At 51.0% G+C, this 21414-nt stretch overlaps 1 protein-coding gene across 2 annotated transcripts in view; it reads right to left on the reverse strand.

Annotated features, from left to right (window-relative positions):
* Positions 1-21414, reverse strand: part of RYR1 (ryanodine receptor 1) — a 152994-nt gene that overhangs the window by 15594 nt on the left and 115986 nt on the right. For both annotated transcript variants that reach the window (XM_064381346.1, XM_064381345.1), the window contains 5 exons: positions 8726-9067; positions 4572-5378; positions 3388-3464; positions 2462-2606; positions 383-469 (listed from right to left, as the gene is read on the reverse strand). In XM_064381346.1, coding sequence (XP_064237416.1) covers positions 383-469; positions 2462-2606; positions 3388-3464; positions 4572-5378; positions 8726-9067 — 1458 coding nt within the window. The remainder of the gene's footprint in view (positions 1-382; positions 470-2461; positions 2607-3387; positions 3465-4571; positions 5379-8725; positions 9068-21414) is intronic.

The following is a 21414-nucleotide window of genomic DNA, read 5'->3' on the forward strand; positions in this document are numbered from 1 at the left end:
TCTTCCTCCCCGCAAACTTGTTTAGCTTATGTGAAAGCGAAGATGCTTAGCGGAATCAGTGGGTATTGATGAGAGCTGAGGGCCTGTACCCAGGTGCACAGAACTGGCCTGTGGCCGAGCTGAGCAGGGAACTCAGCTCCTGCTCCTGCTCTAGCTCCTGCAGGCACTCAGGCGTCTGTCCCAGAGGGGTGCAGGCACCCCCTACTCAACCCCACGGAGGGCAGTCCCAGGATCCAAGTGTCCAGTCTGAACCCTCCGAAGGACCCTGAGCCCAATGCCTTGTCCCTTCACTGGAGGAACCCAGAAAGCCTGACAGATGCCGAGCCTCCCGTCCCACAGCCTGGATAAGGGCCTGACCCTCCCCGCCCTTCAGGACCAGCACCTTATAAAACAGCAAGATGAAGTTGATGGCAAATGCCAAGAAGAGGGCAAGGAACCGCAGGGTGTAAAAGTTCCGGGACAGGTAGTTCTGAGAGAGAAAGGAGAGAGAAAGAGAGAGCACTCACAGATCAGCCTCTTCACCGGAGAACTCATCCCATCATTTACCCACAGTCAAAGCACCTGGGCTCCCAACAGCTGTTCTCACAACCTCCTATCTATCTATCATCTATCTGTCTATCTATCTGTCTATTTTTGAGACAGGGTTTCGCTCTGTTGCCCACACTGGAGTGCAGTGGTGCCATCTCAGCTCTCGGGTTCAAATTCTCATGCCTCAGCTGGGATTACAGGCATGCACCACCATGCCCAGCTTATTTTTGCATTTTTAGTAGAGACAGGGTTTTCACATTAGCCAGGATGTTCTCAAACTCCTGACCTCAGGTGATCCACCCACCTCGGCCTCCCAGAGTGCTGGGATTATAAGCCTGAGCCACCGCACCTGGCCCCGACCTTCTACTGGGCTAGAGTTTTATTTGCATAAACTTGTTAAGTTCTCACCACAGCCCTGTGAAGTGGGTACTACTGTTACGAGCACTTTACAGGTGAGGAAACTGAGGCTCAGGGAAGTGGTATCCTGCTCAAGGTAACACAGCCAAGGAGTGGCAGAGCTGGGTTTTGAACACAGTCAGTCAGAGTCCAAGCCCAGCCTCTTGGCTATGCTGCTTCCTGAGTGAGGTCACCCTGTCTGCTTTACACAAGATGGAAGGGAACTTTTTTTTTTGAGTCAAGGTCTCACTGTCACCCAGGCTGGAGTGCAGTGGTGCAATCACAGCTCACTGCAGCCTCAAACTCGTGTGCTCAAGTGATCCTCCTGCCTCAGCCTCCTGAATAGCTGGGACCACAGGCATGTGTCACCACACTCAGGTAATTAAAACAAAGTTTTGGCTACTCTGGGCGCATTGCCTTAGGGGTGCCCTGCTCTGCAAGGAGCAGTAATTTAAAGAAAAAAAAGATTAAAAAACTATTTTGTAGACACAGGGGTCTCCCTATGTTGCCCAGGCTTGTCTCAAACTCCTGGGCTCAAGGAATCCTCCCACCTCAGCCTTCCAAAGTACTGGAATTACAGGCATGAGCCCCCTCACATGGCCAGGAACATCTTCCATCTCTACCTCTTTCTCTCCACCTTTCCCTCCATCCCTCAATCTTCCCACAAATTCTCAGGGAACCACCTTCATTCTACACGATTCCCTCACTGCCCCTCGCCTCTTTTTTTTTTTTGAGACAGAGCCTTGCTCTGTCGCCCAGGCTGGAGTGCAGTGGCACAATCCTGGCTCACTGCAACTTCTGCCTATTGGGTTTAAGCAATTCTCTTGCTTCAGCCTCTTGAGTAGCTGGGATTACAGGCATGCGCCACTATGTATTGTATTTTTAATAGAGATGAGATTTCACCACGTTGGCCAGGCTGGTCTCAAACTCCTGGTCTCAGGTGATCTGCCCACCTCGGTCTCCCAAAGTGCTGGGATTACAGGCATGAGCCACCATGCCCAGCCTCCCTTACCCCCTCCTATCAGGCCAGGCCTGGACAGGAGACAGGACGGAGGGAGCCCGGGGGCTTGCCTCCAAACACCTACCCTCCTTCCTGGCCTGGATGAGATGAGCGTTTCCCCAGGCACTGGGAGAGCTCAGACCTCCACAGCAGCACTGGGGCTGGGGTAGGGGCTGAGACTCTAAGGGCTGACAACCAAGAAACAGGCCATGGTGGGAAGGCCAGAGCGGCGGCCTCATTGACTGTAGCTCTGGATAGAGGGCGGAGGTAGAAGTGTGGGTGGGTGGCCCCCATGAAAAAGGTGTGGAGGTGGGAATAAGGATTGTCAGCAGGGAGGGGACAAGGAACCAAGGGAGGGCCACCTGAAAATGCCACCCTGTCCCCAGGTCTGGGGATGCCTCTGCCCTCTCCCCAGCTAGGGTTTTTCTTGGAGATGAACTTCAACAGGTGAATGCAAGAACAGGGTGAGCAGGAGAGGGGGGCACCAGAGGTGGGGCTCCCGGAGAGAAGGTTCAGGTGCCCTGGCCGGATCCTCACCAAGAACTTCACCCTCTGCACCTCCAGTTCTCCCCAGAATTCGCCCCCAGCTTCCTCTTTCTTTGGAGGGGGTGAGGGAGGTGCTTGCTTCTTGGAGGGCTCTGGTGGGGGCTCGGAAACTTCTTCCTTCTCCCCATTCTCGGCACTGCAGGGTAGGACAGAGAGAGGTCAGGAGGTGCCTGGACTGGCAATGCATGAGTTCATTCATTCAGAACCGTTCACCGGGGCCCTGCTCCGTGCCTGGCTCAGGTTTGGATGGTGCTGTGTACATGGGGTGATGAGATAATCTCAGGACTTGCCCTTATGAGGCTCCAGTACAATGTGGGAGACAGGCAGTGACAGTGACACCAGGCAGTGACAGCCAGAGTGGTTGGGATGCAGGAAGCTCAGGGGGTTGTGGCAACCTGGAGGAGACACCTCCTTAGCTTAGGAGGGGGTCAGGTGTCCTGGAGAATGGAAAGGATGAGAAAGACTCAGAGTAGGCATGGAGGCCCGTGCTCTAGGCAGAGGGAATGGCACACAGAAAGGCCCGGTGACCAGACGGAGCATTCATTTTTCTATTTTTTTTTTTTTTTTTTTTTTTTTGAGACAAGGTCTTGCTCTGTCACCCAGGCTGGGGTGCAATGCTGTGATCAGGGATCATTGCAGCCTCCACCTCTGGGGATCAAGCGATCCTCCCACCTCAGCCTCCCCATGGCTGGGACTACAGACGAATACTACCATGCGTGGCTAATTTTTAATTTTTTTATGTTGCCCGGGCTGGAGCATTTATTTCTTGAATCCTTCTCTCGGGGCCCCTCTTCTGTGTCTGAGTCTGGGCGGGGTGTTTCTGAAGACACAGGGTGGTCAGGACGGCCTCAGGGCCTGACCTCTGGAGGCTCCTGGTCTAGGAGGGAGGCAGTGATAGGGGCCCCAAGGCCACTCACTCGGCTTTCTCCGGCTCCGGCTCTGGTTCCGGTTCGGGCTCTGGCTCTGGTGGGAGTTCCTCCTCCACTCCATCCACCTAGGGGCAGGGCGAGCATCAGGGCTGAGTCCCCACCCTAAGCGCTCCTCAGGGCCGCCCGCCTGCTCTTGTCTTCTTTCTCTCCGATTTCCCCTGGGTGATGGAAGTTTTCCACTTGACCCCACCAGGAGGAGGCAGATTATGATTCCCATTTTACAGAGGGGAAACTGAGGCTCATTGAGGGAGGGCCCTTGCTCAAAGCACTGCGCAGGATTGGGCTGACTCCAAGTGCAGCTCTTCTTGTCCCCCAGGGCTTCCCACCTCCTTGACCTCCGCACCCCACCACGGCATTCCCAGCACCAACGGCCTGACGATGTTAGGGGACCCTGCCTCCATGGGCGACTTCATTCCCACAACCCGTGTCTCCGAGGGTCTTTTCCTAGTGCTCCTGACCCTGTCTTGGGACTTTTTTTCAGTCTTGGTCTTTCTTTTCTTTTCTTTCTTTCTCTCTGTCTTCTTTTTTTTTTTGAGACAGAGCCTCACTCTGTCGCCCAGGCTGGAGTGCAGTGGCGCGATCTCGGCTCACTGCCATCTCCGTCTCCCGGATTCAAGAGATTCTCCTGTCTCAGCAGCCCGAGTAGCTGGGAATACAGGCATGTGCCACCACTCCCGGCTAATTTTTGTATTTTTAGTAGAGACGGAGTTTCGCCATGTTGGCCAGGCTGGTCTCAAATTCCTGATCTCAGGTGATCGGCCCGCCTCGGCCTCCCAAAGTGCTGGGATCACAGGTGTGAGCCACGGTGCGGGGCTTAGTCTTGGTCTTTCTTGCCCTCTAATTTGGTCCCTGTGTTTCTTACTCTCTCTGGCTCTCCAGTTATCATTTTCTCTACGTCTTCCGGGCTCAGGGCTCTGCCTGACCCTTTTTCCAGGTCTCCATCTCTGAGTCTCTCTCCCTGTGCGTCTGTGTATCCCTCTGTCTCTGAACGTCTCTCTTGCCCGGCGCCCGCTCTGTCCCCGTGTGCGTCCTCCGTGGGTGCGCCCTGCGTGTGCCTGTCCCCCTCACCAGTTCTCCCCACTCAGTGTGTGTCTCCACCCAGCCAGGCTCTCTTCCTCCCTCCGATCCCCCATCTCTCGCCAAAACCCCGAAGCCCTCGGCTGCGCTCTCACCCCCAGCTTCCTCTTGAGGATGGGAGAGCCCTCGGGCGTGGGCGGCTCCGCAGGCGTCGTGTCTCCCATGTCTCCGAGGCCACCAGCCCCTTCGGGCCGGAAGGGGCCCCCGTCGGTCACGGCCACCGCCCTGTCGGCACCGCCCGGCCCGGCCTCGTCCGCCGCCTCCTCCTCGTCCCCGGCGCCCTCCGCGGCGTCTCCCGCGCCCTCGCCCGCACCCTCGCCGTCTGCGTCTCCGCCGGGCCCGGCCGGCTGCTCGCCGTGCACCTCGTCGCTGGTGGGGTCGGGCATGCCCGCCAGGAGCTCGGTCACCGTCACCTTCTTGGCGCCCTCCACCAGGCCGCCGCCGAACAGGGAGCGCCACAGCAGGCCCAGCGCGCCCGCCGCCGCCCCCGCGCCCGCGGACCCCGCGCGCGTCACGGCCGCCCAGAGCAGCGTCGCCACCGCGGTGGCCGCCTCGCGGGCCGTGAGCCGCCGGAGCCGCCGCACGCGCCGCCGCAGGCTGCGGTAGCTGAGGCCGCGCAGGGCCCAGCCCGCGGCCGCCGCCACCCGCGCGGTCGCCCCCGCCGCCGCCGTGGCCGCCGCGCCCTCGGGCCCCGCCGCGCCCTCCTCCGCGCCCTCCGCGCCCGCCTCCGCCGCGGCCTCGTCCTCGTCGGTCTCCGGCTCGCCCTCGGGCTCCGAGATCTGCGCGGCGATCTGCATCTCGAAGATGGTGTCCTCGCAGAAGCTCACGAAGAGCTCCATCTTCTCGGCCTCGCCGCCCTCGTTCACCACGTCGAAGATGAACTGGCGCTTCGACTCCTTCACCTGCAGCGCGGGGCGATGGAGGAAACGGGGGCGCCGTCAGCGGGGGCTCGGACAGCAGCGACAGCACAGTGTCAGCTACCGGGGTCACCTCGGCAGGCGCTGTTCTAAATGCATTGTTGTTTTGTTTTTGAGACAGGATCAGGCCGGGCGCGGTGGCTCCCGCCTGTAATCCCAGCACGTTGGGAGGCCGTGGCAGGCGAATCACTTGAGGTCAGGAGTTCGAGACCAGCCTGGCCAACATGGTGAAACCCCGTCTCTACTAAAAATACAAAAATTAGCCGGATGTGGTGGGCGCCTGTAACCCTAGCTTCTTGGGAACCTGAGGCAGGACAATCACTTGAACCTGGGAGGTGGAGGTTGCAGCAAGCCAAGATCACACCACCGCACTCCAGCCTGGATAACAGAGTGAAACTCCGTCTCCGACAAAACAAAACAAAATTAAAATAAAAGACAAGACAGGATCTAGCTCAGTCTCTTCCCAGGCTGGAATGAAGTGGTGTTATCTTAGCCCACTGCAACCTCTGCCCCTGGGGTTCAAGCAATCTCCCTGCCTCAGCCTCCTGAGTGGCTGGGATTACAGGCTCCCACCACCATGCCAGGCTAAATTTTTGAATTTTTAGTAGAGACAGGGTTTTGCCAGGCTGGTCTTGAACTCCTGGCCTCAAGTGATCTGCCCGCCTCAGCCTTCCAAAGTGCTGAGATTACAGGTGTAAGCCACCATGACTGGCCTGCTAATTTCTAAAAGTTTTCCGCAGAGACAGGGTCTGGCTGTGTTGGTCAGGCTGGTGTTGAACTCCTGGCCTCAAGCAATCCTCTGTCCTTGGACTCCCAAAATACTGGGATTACAGGCAGGAGCCACAGCGCCCGGCCACGTGGTTGTTTTGATTATCAAAAGCAAACCTATAGAGAGCAATTTAGAGAGAGCACTCATTGTAGGTACTCCTGTAAATGCTTCAATCAGGCCAGGCCCTGTACAAGCAGTTTCCATAAAACACGTAATCGGCTGGGCGCGGTGGTTCACGCCTGTAATCCCAGCACTTTGGGAGGCTGAGACGGGTGGATCATGAGGTCAGGAGATCAAGACCACCCTGGCCAACATGGTGAAACCCCGTCTCTACTAAAATATAAAAAACTAGCCATGTGTAGTGGCGCACTGCAGTCCCAGCCACGGGGGAGGCTGAGGCAGGGGAATCACTTGAACCCCCAGGAGGCAAAGGTTGCAGTGAGCCAATATCACATCACTGCACTCCAGTCTGGCGACACAGCAAGACTCTCACTCAAAAACAAAAACAAAAACAAAAAAACCAAACTCATTTAATCCTCACAAACAAGCCTAGGGGCCAGTGAGTTTTCTTCCCATTTTACAGATGAGGACATTTTACAGGGAGGCCCAGAAAGTGACACTCCCAGGTGACACAGATGAGGCGGCACACACAGGATTTGAACTCCCTGCGAGCTGGCTCCAGAATGGATGTGTTTAACTTCCTTGAGAGGAGGAGCATAGTGCTTGAAGGCAAAGGTTCTGCAGCCAGCCTGCCTGGCTTCAAATCTTGATTCTGCCGCTGAGTAGCTGGGTGATTTTGAATTAGCTCTCTGGACCTCTGTTTTCCCCCTCTGTAAAGTGGGCATAATAGGACCTACATTATAGGGTTGGTGTGAGGGTTAAATGAGTTAATAGATGGTGCATGGTTAGAGCAGCACCTGGTGCCTAATAAATGCTGTATAGTGGGCAGGCCATGGGTCACACCTGTAATCCCAGCACTTTTTGGGAGGCCAAGGTGGCGAATCACCTGAGGTCAGGAGTTGAAGACCAGCCTAGCCAACATGGCGAAACTCTGCTGAAAATATAAATATTAGCTGGACGTGGTGGCACATGCCTGTAATCTCAGCTACTCGGGAGACTAAGACAAGGAGAATCGCTTGAACCCGGGAGGCAGAGGTTGCAGTAAGCCTAGATCGTGCCATTGCACTCCAGCCTGGGTGACAAGAGCAAAACTCCGTCTCAAAAACAAAACGAAACACGCAGTCTAGTGTTCCGTGTTATTATACTGCCCCACATGGGCATACGTGCGTGCCTGAGGAGCAGGGGAAAGTGGAGTGGGAAGGGGTGAGCAGGAGGAAGCAGGTGTCTGGAGAAATAGCGCTAAGGGAAAGAGTGTGCGTGTGGGGAGCACGCGGGGGAAGGGTGCAACCACGAGAGACTGTGTGTCCCCTGAGGAGACATATGAAGGGCCCAGTCATGAAGGAGGTGACGGGTGTGCAAGCCTCCTGGGCTATGAGTGGGAGACAAGGTGGGGTGTGCAGGAGCACAGGGGAGGTGTGTGCAGGTGCCTGGGGGCATCTCAGAAACCAAAAGCAAGTGTGTGTGCAAGAGAATGAGGTGAGGGTGTGTCAGGGCTGTGTGGGGAGTGCGAGGGAATGGGGAGAGGAACCATATGCCAGCCAGGTGTGCCAGCTGTGCTGGGGACATGCTGGGACCACATGAGTGTACCCTTGGGGCAAATGAGTGTGTAAGGGGTGGTCAAGCATTTGTGGGCTGGGCATAGCAGGAGCTGGATAGGGCACGTCAGGTTAGAGTAGGTCTGGGGGCTCTTGTGGGTGACCCTGAGACCGTGGCCCAAGTGTTTGTGGGTGAGCATGGTGGTCCCAGAGCTACAGTAAGGGCAAATGGGCAGTGAATGAGTGAGCCATGCCAGGGTTCCGGGAGGGCTCACTGGCATCCTCAGGGTGTGTGTGCAAGAGGTGTGGGCCCACGTGTGGGCCCAGAATAAGTGGGGGTCCACATTGTGTGCTAGGACTTCAGAAGGCATCTGGGGGCACACGTGACAACTGGTGAAGGGTGGGTCAGCATGCCAGGGCACCCGGAGACCCCAAGGCGAGTGTGTATAAGAGCGAGCATGAGCGGGCCAGGACCAAGAGACAGCACACCGAGTGGGGGCGGTTGGGAGGGTGAGCAAGGGGTGTGTCACCATACGGGTTCAGGGAGGTGAGAATGTGGGTGGGGCTGCATCAGGCTTGTAGGGACCTGCCAGAGCTCCCAGGGTGCGCGTGCAAGGGGAAGGGATGGCGTGTGAGCAGCCACAGTGAGGACACACCCACCCTGCTTCATGCCCAAGGGCTGTGCATCCTCTCGTGGGCCAAGTCCGCAAGAAGTGACCAGGGGGAGCCAGGGATGGCCAACGGCACAGCCAGGCAAAATGTGTACAAAAGGGTGGGCGTGGGCTTGCCGGAGCAGGGCAGATAGGCAAGGCACGCACAGTCCCCTGTGGGGTCCGAAAGTGCAAGAAGTGAGCACCCGCATGCCCGAAGCCCCAGGAGGTGAGCATGCACGCGCGCAGGTCCCCGACCTGGGGCATCTCCCACTGGGCGCGGTTGGTCTCCGAGATCTCGAAGTAGATGCGCTCGATGCGGCGCGAGGCGCCCATGATCTCGATGCGGCCCAGGTAGGGGCGGAAGTACTCGAGGATGCTCTCGGCCAGCTCCAGGAAGTTGTGCAGGCGTGGGTCATGCGGCACATGCTCCGACAGGTTGGTCAGCAGCACCGCCACGTTGAAGCCGATGTCGCGGGCTGGCTCCTGGAAGCGGTTGGCGAACTCCTCGCAGTTGATCATCTCGTTCTCGTCTGCTTCGGAGCACGAAAGCAGGAACTGGATTTCTGGACCGCTGAACTGCTTCTGGCTGTCCATGGCCTGGGGGCGGGCAGGGAGGTCAATGGGGTGGCCTGGAGAGCTTCAATTCCCTCTCTCTCTCTTTTTTTCAGACAAGGTCTCGCTGTGTCACCCAGGCTGGAGTGCAGTGATGGCAATCACAGCTCACCACAGCCTCAACACATGCCCCCTCGCCCTCATCCCCACGCTCAGGCTTAAGTGCCCAGCCTTCAGAGTAGCTGGGACTACAGATACACACCACTACACCTAATTTTTTTTTTTTTTTTTTGGTAGAGATAGCGTCTCCCTATGTTACCAACGCTGGTCTTGAATTCCTGGGCTCAAGGGATCCTCCCACCTCAGCCTCATAAAGTGCTGGGATTACAGGTGTGAGCCACCATGCCCAGCTGAAACTTGCTTTTTTGTTTTTTGAGATGGAGTTTCACTCTTGTCTCCCAGGCTGGAGTGCAGTGGCATGGTCTCAGCTCACTGCAACCTCCACCTCCCAGGTTCAAGCAATTCTCCTGCCTCAGCCTCCTGAGTAGCTGGGATTACAGGTGCTCGGACACCATGCCCTGCTAATTTTTTGTATTTTAGTGAGATGGGGGTTTCATCATGTTGGCTAGGCTGGTCTCGAACTCCTGACCTCAGGTGATCCACCCGCCTCGGCCTCCTAAAGTGCAGGGGTTACAGGCGTTGAGACACCGTGCCCAGCCATAAGACTCTTAATCTGTTATCCTGCTGATGGAAATGTAGGTTGCTTCCAGATATATATTTTTTTTCCTGAGACAGGGTCTCACTCTGTCACCCAGGCTGGAGAGCAGTGGCACAATCTCAGCTCATTGCAGCCTCCACCTCCAAGGGTCAAGTGAGTCTCATGCCTCAGCCTCCTGAGTAGCCGGGACTACAGGTGCATGCCACTGCGCCTGGCAAAGTTTTTCTGTAGAGACGGGGTTTTGCCATGTTGCCCAGGCTGGTCCCAAACTCCTGAGCTCAGGTGATTTACCCTCTTCCACCTCCCAAAGTGCTGGGATTACAGACATAAATCACCAGGTTCACCTATAGATTTTTTAACTTTACAGACAACATGTTCCTTGAACATTCTTGTGCTGATTGCCCGTGCATTTTTGCAAGAGGTTCTCTAGAGCAGCGTTAAATGTTCTTTTTTTTTCTTTAGTAAAAGGCGAAAGGTTTATACGATTTGAAGAGAAACCAGAATATGTTAATGTACTTTTTTTTTTTTTTTGAGATGGAGTCTCACTCTGTCGCCCAGGCTGGAGTGCAGTGATGTGATCTCCACTCACTGCAACCTCCGCCTCCCGGGTTCAGGTGATTCTCCTGCCTCAGCCTCCCAAGTAGCTGGGACTACAGGTTTGTGCCATGACACCTGGCTTTTTTTGTATTTTTAGTAGAGACGGGGTTTTACCATGCTGGTCAGGCTGGTCTCAAACTCCTGACCTTGTGATCCACCCACCTCGGCGTCCCAAAGTGCTGGGATTACAGGCATCAGCCACTGTGCCCACCTCATTAAATGTTCTTGACTGCACTCACAGTAAGAATACATTTTACAATGTGACTCAAAAAAAAAAAAAAGGTCAGGCACAGCAGCTCACACCTGTAATCCCAGCACTTTGGGAAGCTGAGGTGGGTGGATCACCTGAGGTCAGGAGTTCGAGACCAGCCTGACCAACATGGAGAAACCCCATCTCTACTAAAAATACAAAATTAGAAGACAACAAAACCAATCTCCTAGTTGGTTAAAAAAGAAAAAAGAAAGAAAGAAAGAAAAAAAATTAGCCAGGCATGGTGGCACATGCCTGTAATTCCAGCTACTTGGGAGGCTGAAGCAGGAGAATCTCTTGAACCAGGGAGATGGAGGTTGTGGTGAGCCGAGATCGTGCCATTGCACTCCAGCTTTGGCAATAGAGCGAAAATCCATCTCAAAAAAAGAAAAGGTTTCATGACACAATTCTGACTTCTGCTGTGCAGCACACTCTGCAATGTTCTGTTTTATTTCTAAAGATGCTGGTCACGAGTTATGCGTTGCTAAATTAATTTCATTACTACAGACGGGCTGAAGTATGCAGTGTGAGAACTGTTGCTCTGGGCTATGAACAGAGCAAAACTTTCTGGCTCTCAAAACTGCTTTGTAAAAACCCCAGAACTTTGCAAAATGCTTTCTAAATGAGTAACATGCTTTGCAAATCATGAAGGGCTCTAGAAACCACAGAGCATGGAGACATCATCACACCGGAACCCCTCACCTTCTGCCCTTGCCTCGTTGGCCTGCCTCCCCCTCTATCATGAGCAGGGTGATAGTATCTGTCTCAAAAACCCACCTCAGACTGGGCCTAGTGGCTCACACCCATAATCCCAGCATTTTGGGAGGCCAAAGCAGGTGAATCACCCAAGGTCAGGAGTTTGAGACCAGCCTGGACAACACTGTGAAATGTTGTCTCTACTAAAAATACAAAAATTAGCTGGGCGTGGTGGCGGGTGCCTGTCGTCCCGGCTACTTTGGAGGCTGAGGCAGGAGAATGGCTTAAACCTGGGAGGTGGAGTTTGCAGTGAGCTGAGATTGTGCCACTGCACTCCAGCCTGGGCAGCAAGGGTAAGACCCTGTCTCAAAAAAAAAAAAGTAAAGAAAAGAAACAAGAAAAATAAGAAAAAAAAAAAGCCCACCTCTCCACAGGAACCTGGGACATTGTCACCTCCATTCACTCCTAGACGCTGCTCTTGTGATCTGCTGATCTCCCTTTGTCATCATTCATTTGTGCATCCCTTTCATTCATTCATTCATTCATTCATTTAGCACCTGGCCATAATCAATCTAAAAAATGATCAGTTCAACATGTTTTTCACACGAAGTCTCTCATTGGATAGCGCTGTCCCAGTTGTAGAGTTTCCCACAGTCTGGACCTAATGCGTTTTTATGGTGTCATTTCCCGTGTGCCTCTATCCCCTGTGTTTCCTGCTAAGTGGGACTCAGTTGGAGAAGTTCAAGCAGATTCAGGTTTGGGTGTGAGGAGTTTTTCTGGCCAGAACCTTCCTATGTGGGGCTGTTTACCTCCACCAGGAGGCACCTCCTTTCCAAGATGCCAGCAGCTGTTTCTGCTCAATGCCCAGACATAGCCATTCATTAGTGATTGCAAAATGGTGATAATCTCATTTCTTTTTCTTTTTTTTTTGAGACGGATGGAATCTCACTCTGTCACCCAGGCTGGAATGCAGTGGCACACTCTTGGTTCACTGTAACTTCCGCCTCCCGGGTTCAAGCGATTCTGCCTCAGCCTCCCAAGTACCTGGGATTACAGGCACCCACCATCATGCCTGGTTAATTTCTGTATTTTTACTAGAGATGGGGTTTCACCATGTTGGTCAGGCTGGTCTTGAACTCCTGACTTCAGGTGATCCACCCACCTCAGCCTCCCAAAGTGCTGGGATTCCAGGCATAAGCCACCGTGCCCAGCCTCTTAGTTTTCATGATTCTTCCCTAACTTGACAAATGAGTGTGAGTGCCTACTGTGTGTCAGGCACTGCCCTAGTCCTGAAGGTACAGCAGTGAACAAGACAGAGAGCCCACTGTGGGAGCTGATAGTCCAGTGGGAAGGGGCAGATGCAAATAACGAAATACACGAAGTAATTGCATGTTATAATCTGTGGTCTGAAGGGCGTGGGAGTGAGCAGGCTGTGGTGAGCCCTGTAAACCGGCTGGTGGAGGAAGGCCTTCTGCAGGAGGGGACAGTGAAGCTGAGAGTTGAAAGATACCATATGAATCAGGGAGGTTGTGGTGTCCAGGCAAAGGGGATAGCAAATGGAAAGGCTGAAAAATGGGAACAAGAGGGACAGAGAGCAGCCTGGGCAATATGGCGAAACCCCATCCCTAGAAAAAATACAAAAATTAGCCCGGCGTGATGGCGCGTGCCTGAAGTCCCAGCTACTCAGGAGGCTGACGCAGGAGAATCACTTGAACCTGGGGAGGGGAGCTTGCTGTGAGCCGAGATCGCACCATTGCATTCCAGCCTGGGCGACAAGAGCGAAATTCTGTCTCAAAAAATAAATAAAATAAAAATACAAAAATTAGCTGGGCATGGTGGCGCATGCCTGTAATCCCAGCACTTTGGGTGGCTGAGGGGGGTGGATTCCTTGAGCACAGGAGTTTGAGACCAGCCTGGGCAACATGGTGAGACCCCAACTCTAAAAATAAATAAGTAAGTAAATAAATAAGATTGATTCCATGTTGAAATAATACCTTGAATGTACTAGATTATGTATAGTGTTTCATCTTTTTTTTTTTTTTTTTGAGACGGAGTCTCACACTGTTGCCAGGCTGGAGTGCAGTGACATGATCTTGGCTCACTGCAACCTCTGCCTCCAGGGTTCAAGCAATTCTTCTGCCTCAGCCTCCCAAGCAGCTGGGATACAGATGCCCACCACTACGCCCAGCTAATTTTTTTGTATTTTTAGTAGAGACAGGGTTTCACTATTTTGGCCAGGCTGGTCTCAAACTTCTGACCTCGTGATCCACCTGCGTTGGCCTCCCAAAGTGCTGGGATCACAGGTGTGAGCCACCTGGCCCGGCCTCATCTTACTTTTTTTTTTTTGAGACAGGGTCTTGCTCTGTTGCCCAGGTTCAAGTGGAGTGTGGTGGTGTGTTCAGGACTCACTGCAACCTCAATGCCTCAGTCCTCCCACCTCAGCCTCCCAAGCAGCTGGGACTACAGTTACGTGCCACCACACTCGGCTAATTTTTTGTATTTTTAGTAGAGACAGGGCTTTGCCATGTCGCCCAGGCTTTTCTTGAACACCTGGGCTCAAGCAATCCACCCTCTTGGACCTCCCAAAGTGCTGGGATTACAGGCGTGAGCCACCGTGTCCGGCCAAGACCATATTTTATGACACCGTTTATATGCAGTGTTCAGAACAGGCAAATCTATGGAGGCTGAAAGTAGACCAGTGGCTCCCAGGGCTGGGGTGGGGGAGATGGGAAGTGACCGCTGACGGGTATGGGGCTCCTCTGCGGGACGATTAAAATGTTCTGCAATTAGATTGCAGCGGTGGCTTCACAATTCTGTGAACACACTATAAATCGCTGAACCGTACATTTTAAATGGGTGGACTTTACGTATGTACATTCTATTTCAATAAAGACGTTTGCAAAAGGGAGTGTTTTAGTTAAGAGACAAATTAAAAAATATTTGCAGGTAGGAAAACAATAAAGAATAACCTCAGGACTCTTGACTGACTAGGAATAAATCAGGAGTCTAAAATGTGGTTTCAGTTGGGTGAGGCGGCTCATGCCTGTAATCCCAGCACTTTGGGATGCCGAGGCAGGAGGATCCCTTGAACCCAGGAGTTCAAGACCAGCCTGGGCAACATAGGGAGACCTCATCTCTGTTAATATAATTAAAAATTTAAATAAATAAATAAAATGTGGTTTCCAACACCAGAAAGCACTTTCCAAACTATAGTTGATGTTTTGAAATCTACAAAATACTTCATCAGTGAAGCTGTGCTTTGTAAACTGTCATGAACTCTGCCAACCATGAAGACCTTGGGAAATTATAAAACAATGTTACTTTTTTGGGGGGTAGGGGTGGGGACAGAATTTCACTCTTGTCACCCAGGCTGGAGTGCACTGGTGCAATCTCGGCTCACTGCAACCTCTGCCTCCTGGGTTCAAGCGATTCTCCTGCCTCAGCCTCTGGACTAGCTGGTATTACAGACGCACGCCACCATGCCTGGCTAAGTTTTGTATTTTGTAGTAGAGATGGGGTTTCACCACGTTGAACAAGCTGGTCTCGAACTCCTGACCTCAAGTGATCCACTCACCTTGGCCTCCCAAAGTTCTGGGATTACAGGCATGAGCCACTGAGCCTGGCCACAATGCTACATTTTTTAAATGCAAATTTTCATATGAATGGAAATGCAGGGAAAAAAACATCTGGACTTTGGGAGGCCGAGGCGAGCGGATCTCCTAAGGTCAGGAATTCAGGACCAGCCTGGCCAACATGGTGAAACCCCGTCTCTACTAAACATACAAAAAATTAGCCAGGCATGGTGGCAGGTGCCTGTAATCCCAGCTACTCAGGAGGCTGAGGCAGGAGAATTGCTTGAACCCAGGAGGCGGAGGTTGCAGTGAGCCAAGATCATGTCACTGCACTCCAGCCTGGGCGACAGAGCAAGACTCCATTTCAAAACAACAACGATAAAAAACGTTTGGAGAGATATATGCCAAAGATCACAGCCTTTGGAGAGGTGGGAGGAGAACAGGATTGGGGATTGGGACAAAAGGTGACCTCAACAGTAGTTCTGAGTTGTTTTTTCTTTGTTTTTTTATTTCAGACGGAGTCTTACTCTGTTGCCCAGGCTACAGTGCAGTGGCGTGATCTCGACTCACTGCAACCTCCACCTCCTGGGTTCAAGCAATTCTCCTGCCTGAGCCTCCCGAGTAGCTGGGACTACAGGCACACGCCACCACACCTGGCTAATTTTTAAATTTTTTTAGTAGAGATGGGGTTTCACCATAGTAGCCAAGCTGATCTCAAACTCCTGACCTCATGATCCGCCCACCTCGGCCTCTCAAAGTGCTGGGATTACAGGCGTGAGCCACCTCGCCTGGCTGTTTTTTGTTTTACAAGAGATAGATTCCTGTTAAGTTCATATTATCTATTTAGTTAAAAAATTTTTAAGTCACGGTCTCATTCTGTCACCTAGGCTGCAGGGCAGTGGCATGATTATGACTCACTGCAGCCTCCACCTCCCTGGCTCAAGTGATCCTCCAGCCTCAGCCTCCCAAATAGCTGGGACTACAGACATGTACCATGCCTGGCTAATTTTTTGTTTCTGTAGAGACGAGATCTTGCTATGTTGCCCAGGCTATAGTTAAAAATTAATAAAATATTTAAAATTATTTTATACATAAAAATAAATAAAATTGCGTGGCCAAAATCGTACTGTAAGACAAGTCAAAAGACAAACGATGAACTAGACAAAGTAGGCAACTCTTGGCCAGGCGCAGTGGCTCATGCCTGTAATCCCAGCACTTTGGGAGGCCGACGTGAGTGGACCACCTGAGGTCAGGAGTTTGAGACCAGCCTGGCAAACATGGTGAAACGCTGTCTTTACTAAAAATACAAAAATGACTTGGGTGTGGTGGTGGGCACCTGTAATCCCAGCTACTTGGGAGGCTGAGGCAGGAAGAATGGCCTGAACCCTAGAGGTGGAGGTTGCAGTGAGCCGAGATTGCGCCATTGTACTCCAGCCTACATGACAGAGCGAGACTCTGTCTCAAAAAAAAAAAGGAAAAAATAGGCAACTCTTATCACAAAGGTCCAGCAGCCTAATATATAAAGTGCCTCTAGAAATTAAGAAGAAAAATACTAACATCCTAATGGAAATAAGCCAAGGATATGGTAAGTTCACGGAACAAGTAATACAAAAGATATAACATAAAAAGCTGCTTAACTGCACCCATAATATGAGAAATGTAAATTAAAACTACACTGCAGGCTGGGCGTGGGGCTCACACTGTAATCCCAGCACTTTGGGAGGCTGAGGTGGGCAGATCACTTGAGCTCAGGAGTTTGAGACCAGCCTGGCCAACATGGCAAAATCCCGTCTCTACTAAAAATACAAAAATTAGCGGCCAGGCATGGTGGCTCACACCTGTAATCCAAGCACTTTGGAGGCCAAGGCAGGCGGATCACCTGAGGTCAGGAGTTTAAGACCAACCTGACCAACATGGTGAAACCCCGTCTATAAAGAAAAAAACAATTTTTATTTAAAAGTAGTGAAGAATAAACTTTGTATTTTTTTATAAAAAAAATAAATAAATACAAAAATTAGCTAGGCATAGTGGCACATTCCTGTAATCCCAGCTACTTGGGAGGCTGAGGCATGAGAATCGCTTCAACTCATGAGGCAGAGGTTGCAGTGAGCCGAGATCACACCACTGACCTCCACTTTGGGCAACAGAGCAAGACTCTGTCTCAAAAATAAAAAAGTTAAAACATTGAAACTACACTGCAATACCATTTTTCACCTATCAGATTGGCAAAAATCCAAAGATTTGACAGTGTGGTCTGGTGGCGAGGCTGTGGGGAAACAGGCACATTCATGGGTTATTCATGAGAAAGAAAAATGGAGGGCAGTGTCTGTCCAAATGACAAATGCATTCACCCTTTAACTCACCTATCCTACTTCGGGAAATTTATCCTCTGAGATGAAGCACACATGAGGTACAGAATGTTGTATAACAAGAGTAATTCTTATAGCCAGCATTGCTCTAGGCCCAAATGCTACAGCCTTCCTCAGCACGTTTCCCTTCATCTGCTGGAACTCTGCAGTAATACATGTACAAATGTAAAATGTCTGTGCTATAAATGACACCCTTGTGCAGTGCACAACTTGTACAACTATCCATGGCAGGCCTGACTGCAGCATGGGTTGTAGTAGTAAAACATTGGGAATAAAGCCAGTGTCCATCAACAAGGAATAGCAAGTAAATCGTAATATACACACAGAGTGGAATATTGGACACCTGTAAAAAAGAATGAGGAAGCTTCCTATGTCTCCAGGATATGTTGTTAAATAATACAGACCAGTGATATTGTACCTACTATATACAAAATGAGAAAAACAAGAATATCTGTTTGCTTTTACATTTAAAAAATGATGGAAGGTCCAGTCTAGTGCCTTTGGTGAAAAAAAAGAAAAAACATGATGGAAGGGGCCGGGTGCGGTGGCTTACACCTGTAATCCCAGCACTTTGGGTGGTCGAGGTGGGCGGATCACCTGAGGTCGGAAGTGCGACACCAGCCTGACCAATATGGAGAAACCCTGTCTCTACTAAACATACAAACTTAGCCGGGTGTGGTGGTGCATGCCTGTAATCCCAGCTAGTTGGGAGGCTGAGGCAGCAGAATCACTTGAACCCAGGGGGCGGAGGTTGTGGTGAGCTGAGACCGCCCATTGCACTCCAGCCTGGGCAACAAGAGTGAAACTCCATCTCAAAAAAAAAAAAAAAATGATGGAAGGATACAAAAGAAACTAAGGAAAGGGCTTCCCCACGTGGTAGATTGTGCTACATGGCACAATCATGGCTCACTATAGCCTTGACCTTCTGGGCTCAAAGGATCCTCCCAGCTCAGCCTCCTGGGGAGCTGGGTCTACAGGTGCACACCTCCACATCCAGCTAATTTTTTGATTTTTTTGTATAATGAGGTCTTGCTATGTTGTCCAGGCTGGTCTCGAACACCTGGCCTCAAGCAATCCTCCTACCTTGGCCTTCTAAAGTGCTTGAATTACAGGTGTGAGCCACAGAACCTGGCTATATTTAGACTTTTTTTTTTTTTTTAGTTGGAGTCATACTCTGTCACCCAGCTGGAGTGCAGTGGTGCAATCTGGGTTCACTGCAACCTCTGTCTCCCAGGCTCAAGAGATTCTCCTGCCTCAGCTTCCTGAGTAGCTGGGATTACAGGCACCCGCCACCATGCTCAGGTAATTCTTGTATTTTTAGTAGACACAGGGCTGTTCACCATGTTGGCCAGGCTGGTCTTGAACTCCTGACCTCAAGTGATCTGCCTGCCTCAGCCTCCCAAAGTGTTGGGATTACAGGCATGAGCCACTGTGCTCAGCCCATATTTTGATTCTTAAAATCGTGAATAATTCTATATTCAAAAAATAAAATGACTGCACTTTTCCCAGTTGCAGATTGTAATTGTGTGTAAAAGATGTGAGCTATAAAATGTCAGGTACGTGACATCAAACCTGTGATCTGTGCAGCCCCAGTCAGGAGCGACCATTACTCATTTTCGGTTATGAATCATGTGTACTGTAGCTCCTGCGAATGCTTTTTGCTTTTCTTGTAGCCACCCCAGACTCTCTCCCTAAACCTGCCAGGCTCAAGAATAGGGCTGAGACTCCCAGTCAGGGCCCAGCCCGCAGGCAGCGGGCAAAAGAGGCAGAACCTTAGTCTAATAATGATGAAAACTCAGACAAGCCCATACTGAAGGACATTTTACAGAACAGCTTGCCCGTGTTCTTCAAACACGTCAGGAAAGATAAAGACAGACTCAGGCGCAATTCCAGACTGAAGGAGGAACTGACAAAATACCTAAATGTGATCCCCAGTTCTGGGTTAGCCAAGAAAAGATTGACAAAAGAAATTTCTCCAACATGGGAAATTGAATACCCTCTGGGATTAGATAGCAGCGTTGTGTCAATGTTAATTTCCTGATTTGCATAATTGTCCTGTGGTTAGGTAAGAGAATGAATTTGTTCTCAGGAGATACACACTGAAGTGTTTAAAAGTAAAAGGAAATTGGCCAGGCCAGGTGGATCACGCTATTAATCCCAGCCCTTTGGGAGGCTGAGGCAGTCTGATCACTTGAGGCCAGGAGTTCGAGACCGGCCTGGCCAACTTGGTGAAATTCCATCTCTACTAAAAATACAAAAAAAAATTAGTCGGATGTGGTGTCGGGTGCCTGTAATCCAAACTACTCGGGAGGCTCAGGCAGGAGAATCACTTGAACCCAGGACGCGGAGGTTGCACTGAGCCAAGATCATGTCACTGCACTCCAGCCTGGCCAACTCCAAAAAAAAAAGAAAAAAGTAAAGGGAAATCGTGATGGAGTAAACAGACAACATTGGGACAACCTGCGTGAAGGGTATTCAGAAATTCTGTGTGCTGTTCTCGAAACTTCTCTATAAACCTGAGTTATTTCAAAATAAAAAGTTAGCAAAATGGTGACAGTAAAGATCAGGCAGTAATAATGTAGCCAGTATCTCTTGAGCACTCGCCATATTCCAGGAACCGCCCATACTGCCCATCCTCACAACAGTTAATTGTTTTATTTTTATTGTTATAGATACAGGGTCTCACTATGTTGCCCAGGCTGATCTTGAACTCTTGGGCTCCAGTGATTCTCCTGCCTCGGCCTCCCAAATGGCTGGGATTATAGGCATGAGCCACCGCACTCTGCCATTAGTTAATGGTTAATGTGATTATTCTATCCCCATTTTACAGAGGAGCACACTGAGGCTTAGAGAAGATAGTGACTTGTCCTGGGCTGCATTAAGAAAAGACGGAAGAGTTAGGATGGGAGAGGTGGATGGAGGAGGACGAGTGGGTTCCTGAAAAAGGAAGTTCCATCACTTCCCTCCTAGTGCCTTCATTACTTAGACGTGGAATGGTCTAGTTAGTGACTGCCTCCTGCATCACACTATAAACCCGTGAAAGCGCGGGCTTTCTGTTTCTGAGACAACTGTTTCTGTGCCAGAGTCCCTTCTGGCATCTGGTGAAACCTTAACCAGGATCATGGAGTTTTTTGTTTGTTTGTTTTGAGATGGAGTCTCGTTCTATCACTGGAGTGCAGTGATGGGATCCTGGCTCACTGCGACCTCCGCCTCCCGGGTTCAAGGGATTCTCCTGCCTCAGCCTCCTGAGTAGCTGGGATGACAGGCGTGTGCCACCATGACTGGCTAATCTTTTTGTATTTTTAGTAGAGACAGGGTTTTACTGTGTTAGCCAGGATGGTGTTGATCTCTTGACCGTGTTATCGGCCTGCCTTGGCCTCCCAAAGTTCTGGGTTTACAGGCATGAGCCACCTGCGCCCGGCCTTGTATCATGTTTTTAAATGTATAAAATGAATTTATAGTAGAGGAAACAAGTATTGAATAGCTATCAAAATATTTCAAAAATGAATTTGTGATCCAATAATACTGTGCGTTGTTAATCTATCAAATAAGATCTAAGGCCGGGCGCGGTGGCTCACACTGTAATCTCAGCACTTTGGGAGGCCAAGGCAGGTGAATCCTCTGAGGCCAGGAGGTCAAGACCAGCCTGTCCAACATGGTGAAACCTCGTCTCTACTAAAAATACAAAAATTGGTTATTGATGGGTCGAGAGTGTCACCACAAGCCCCACACAAGAGAATAAAGCCAGTGAATGTTTGTCGATGGAATAACTGATGCCTATTCACGACAATGATAATGTTATGACTACTGATACGGATAATAGTGATAATAGTTCTCATTTGTGTTAATGCATTTCATCCTCAAAATAACCCAAGGGGCTGAGTGAGATGGCTCATGCCTATAATCCCAGCACTTTGGGAGGCTGAAGTAGGAGAATTGCTGGAGCCCAAGAGTTCAAGACCAGCCAGCCTGGGCAATGTAGTGAGATCACATCTCTACGAAAAATAAATTTAAAAATTAGCCAGGCGTGATGTCACACACCTGTAGTCCCAGCTACTCAGGAGGCTGAGGTGGGAGGATCGCATAAGCCCGGGGAGTCAAGGCTGCAGTGAGCTGTGATCATGCCATTGCACTCCAGCCTGGGCAACAGAGAGAGTCCTTGCCTCTAAAATAAAAGAAAACAGAATGCA

The sequence above is a fragment of the Aotus nancymaae genome, unplaced genomic scaffold (genome assembly GCF_030222135.1).
Source record: "Aotus nancymaae isolate 86718 unplaced genomic scaffold, 86718_ANA_hifiasm-v0.15.2.pri h1tg000028l, whole genome shotgun sequence".
NCBI classification, from domain to species: Eukaryota; Metazoa; Chordata; class Mammalia; order Primates; family Aotidae; genus Aotus; species Aotus nancymaae.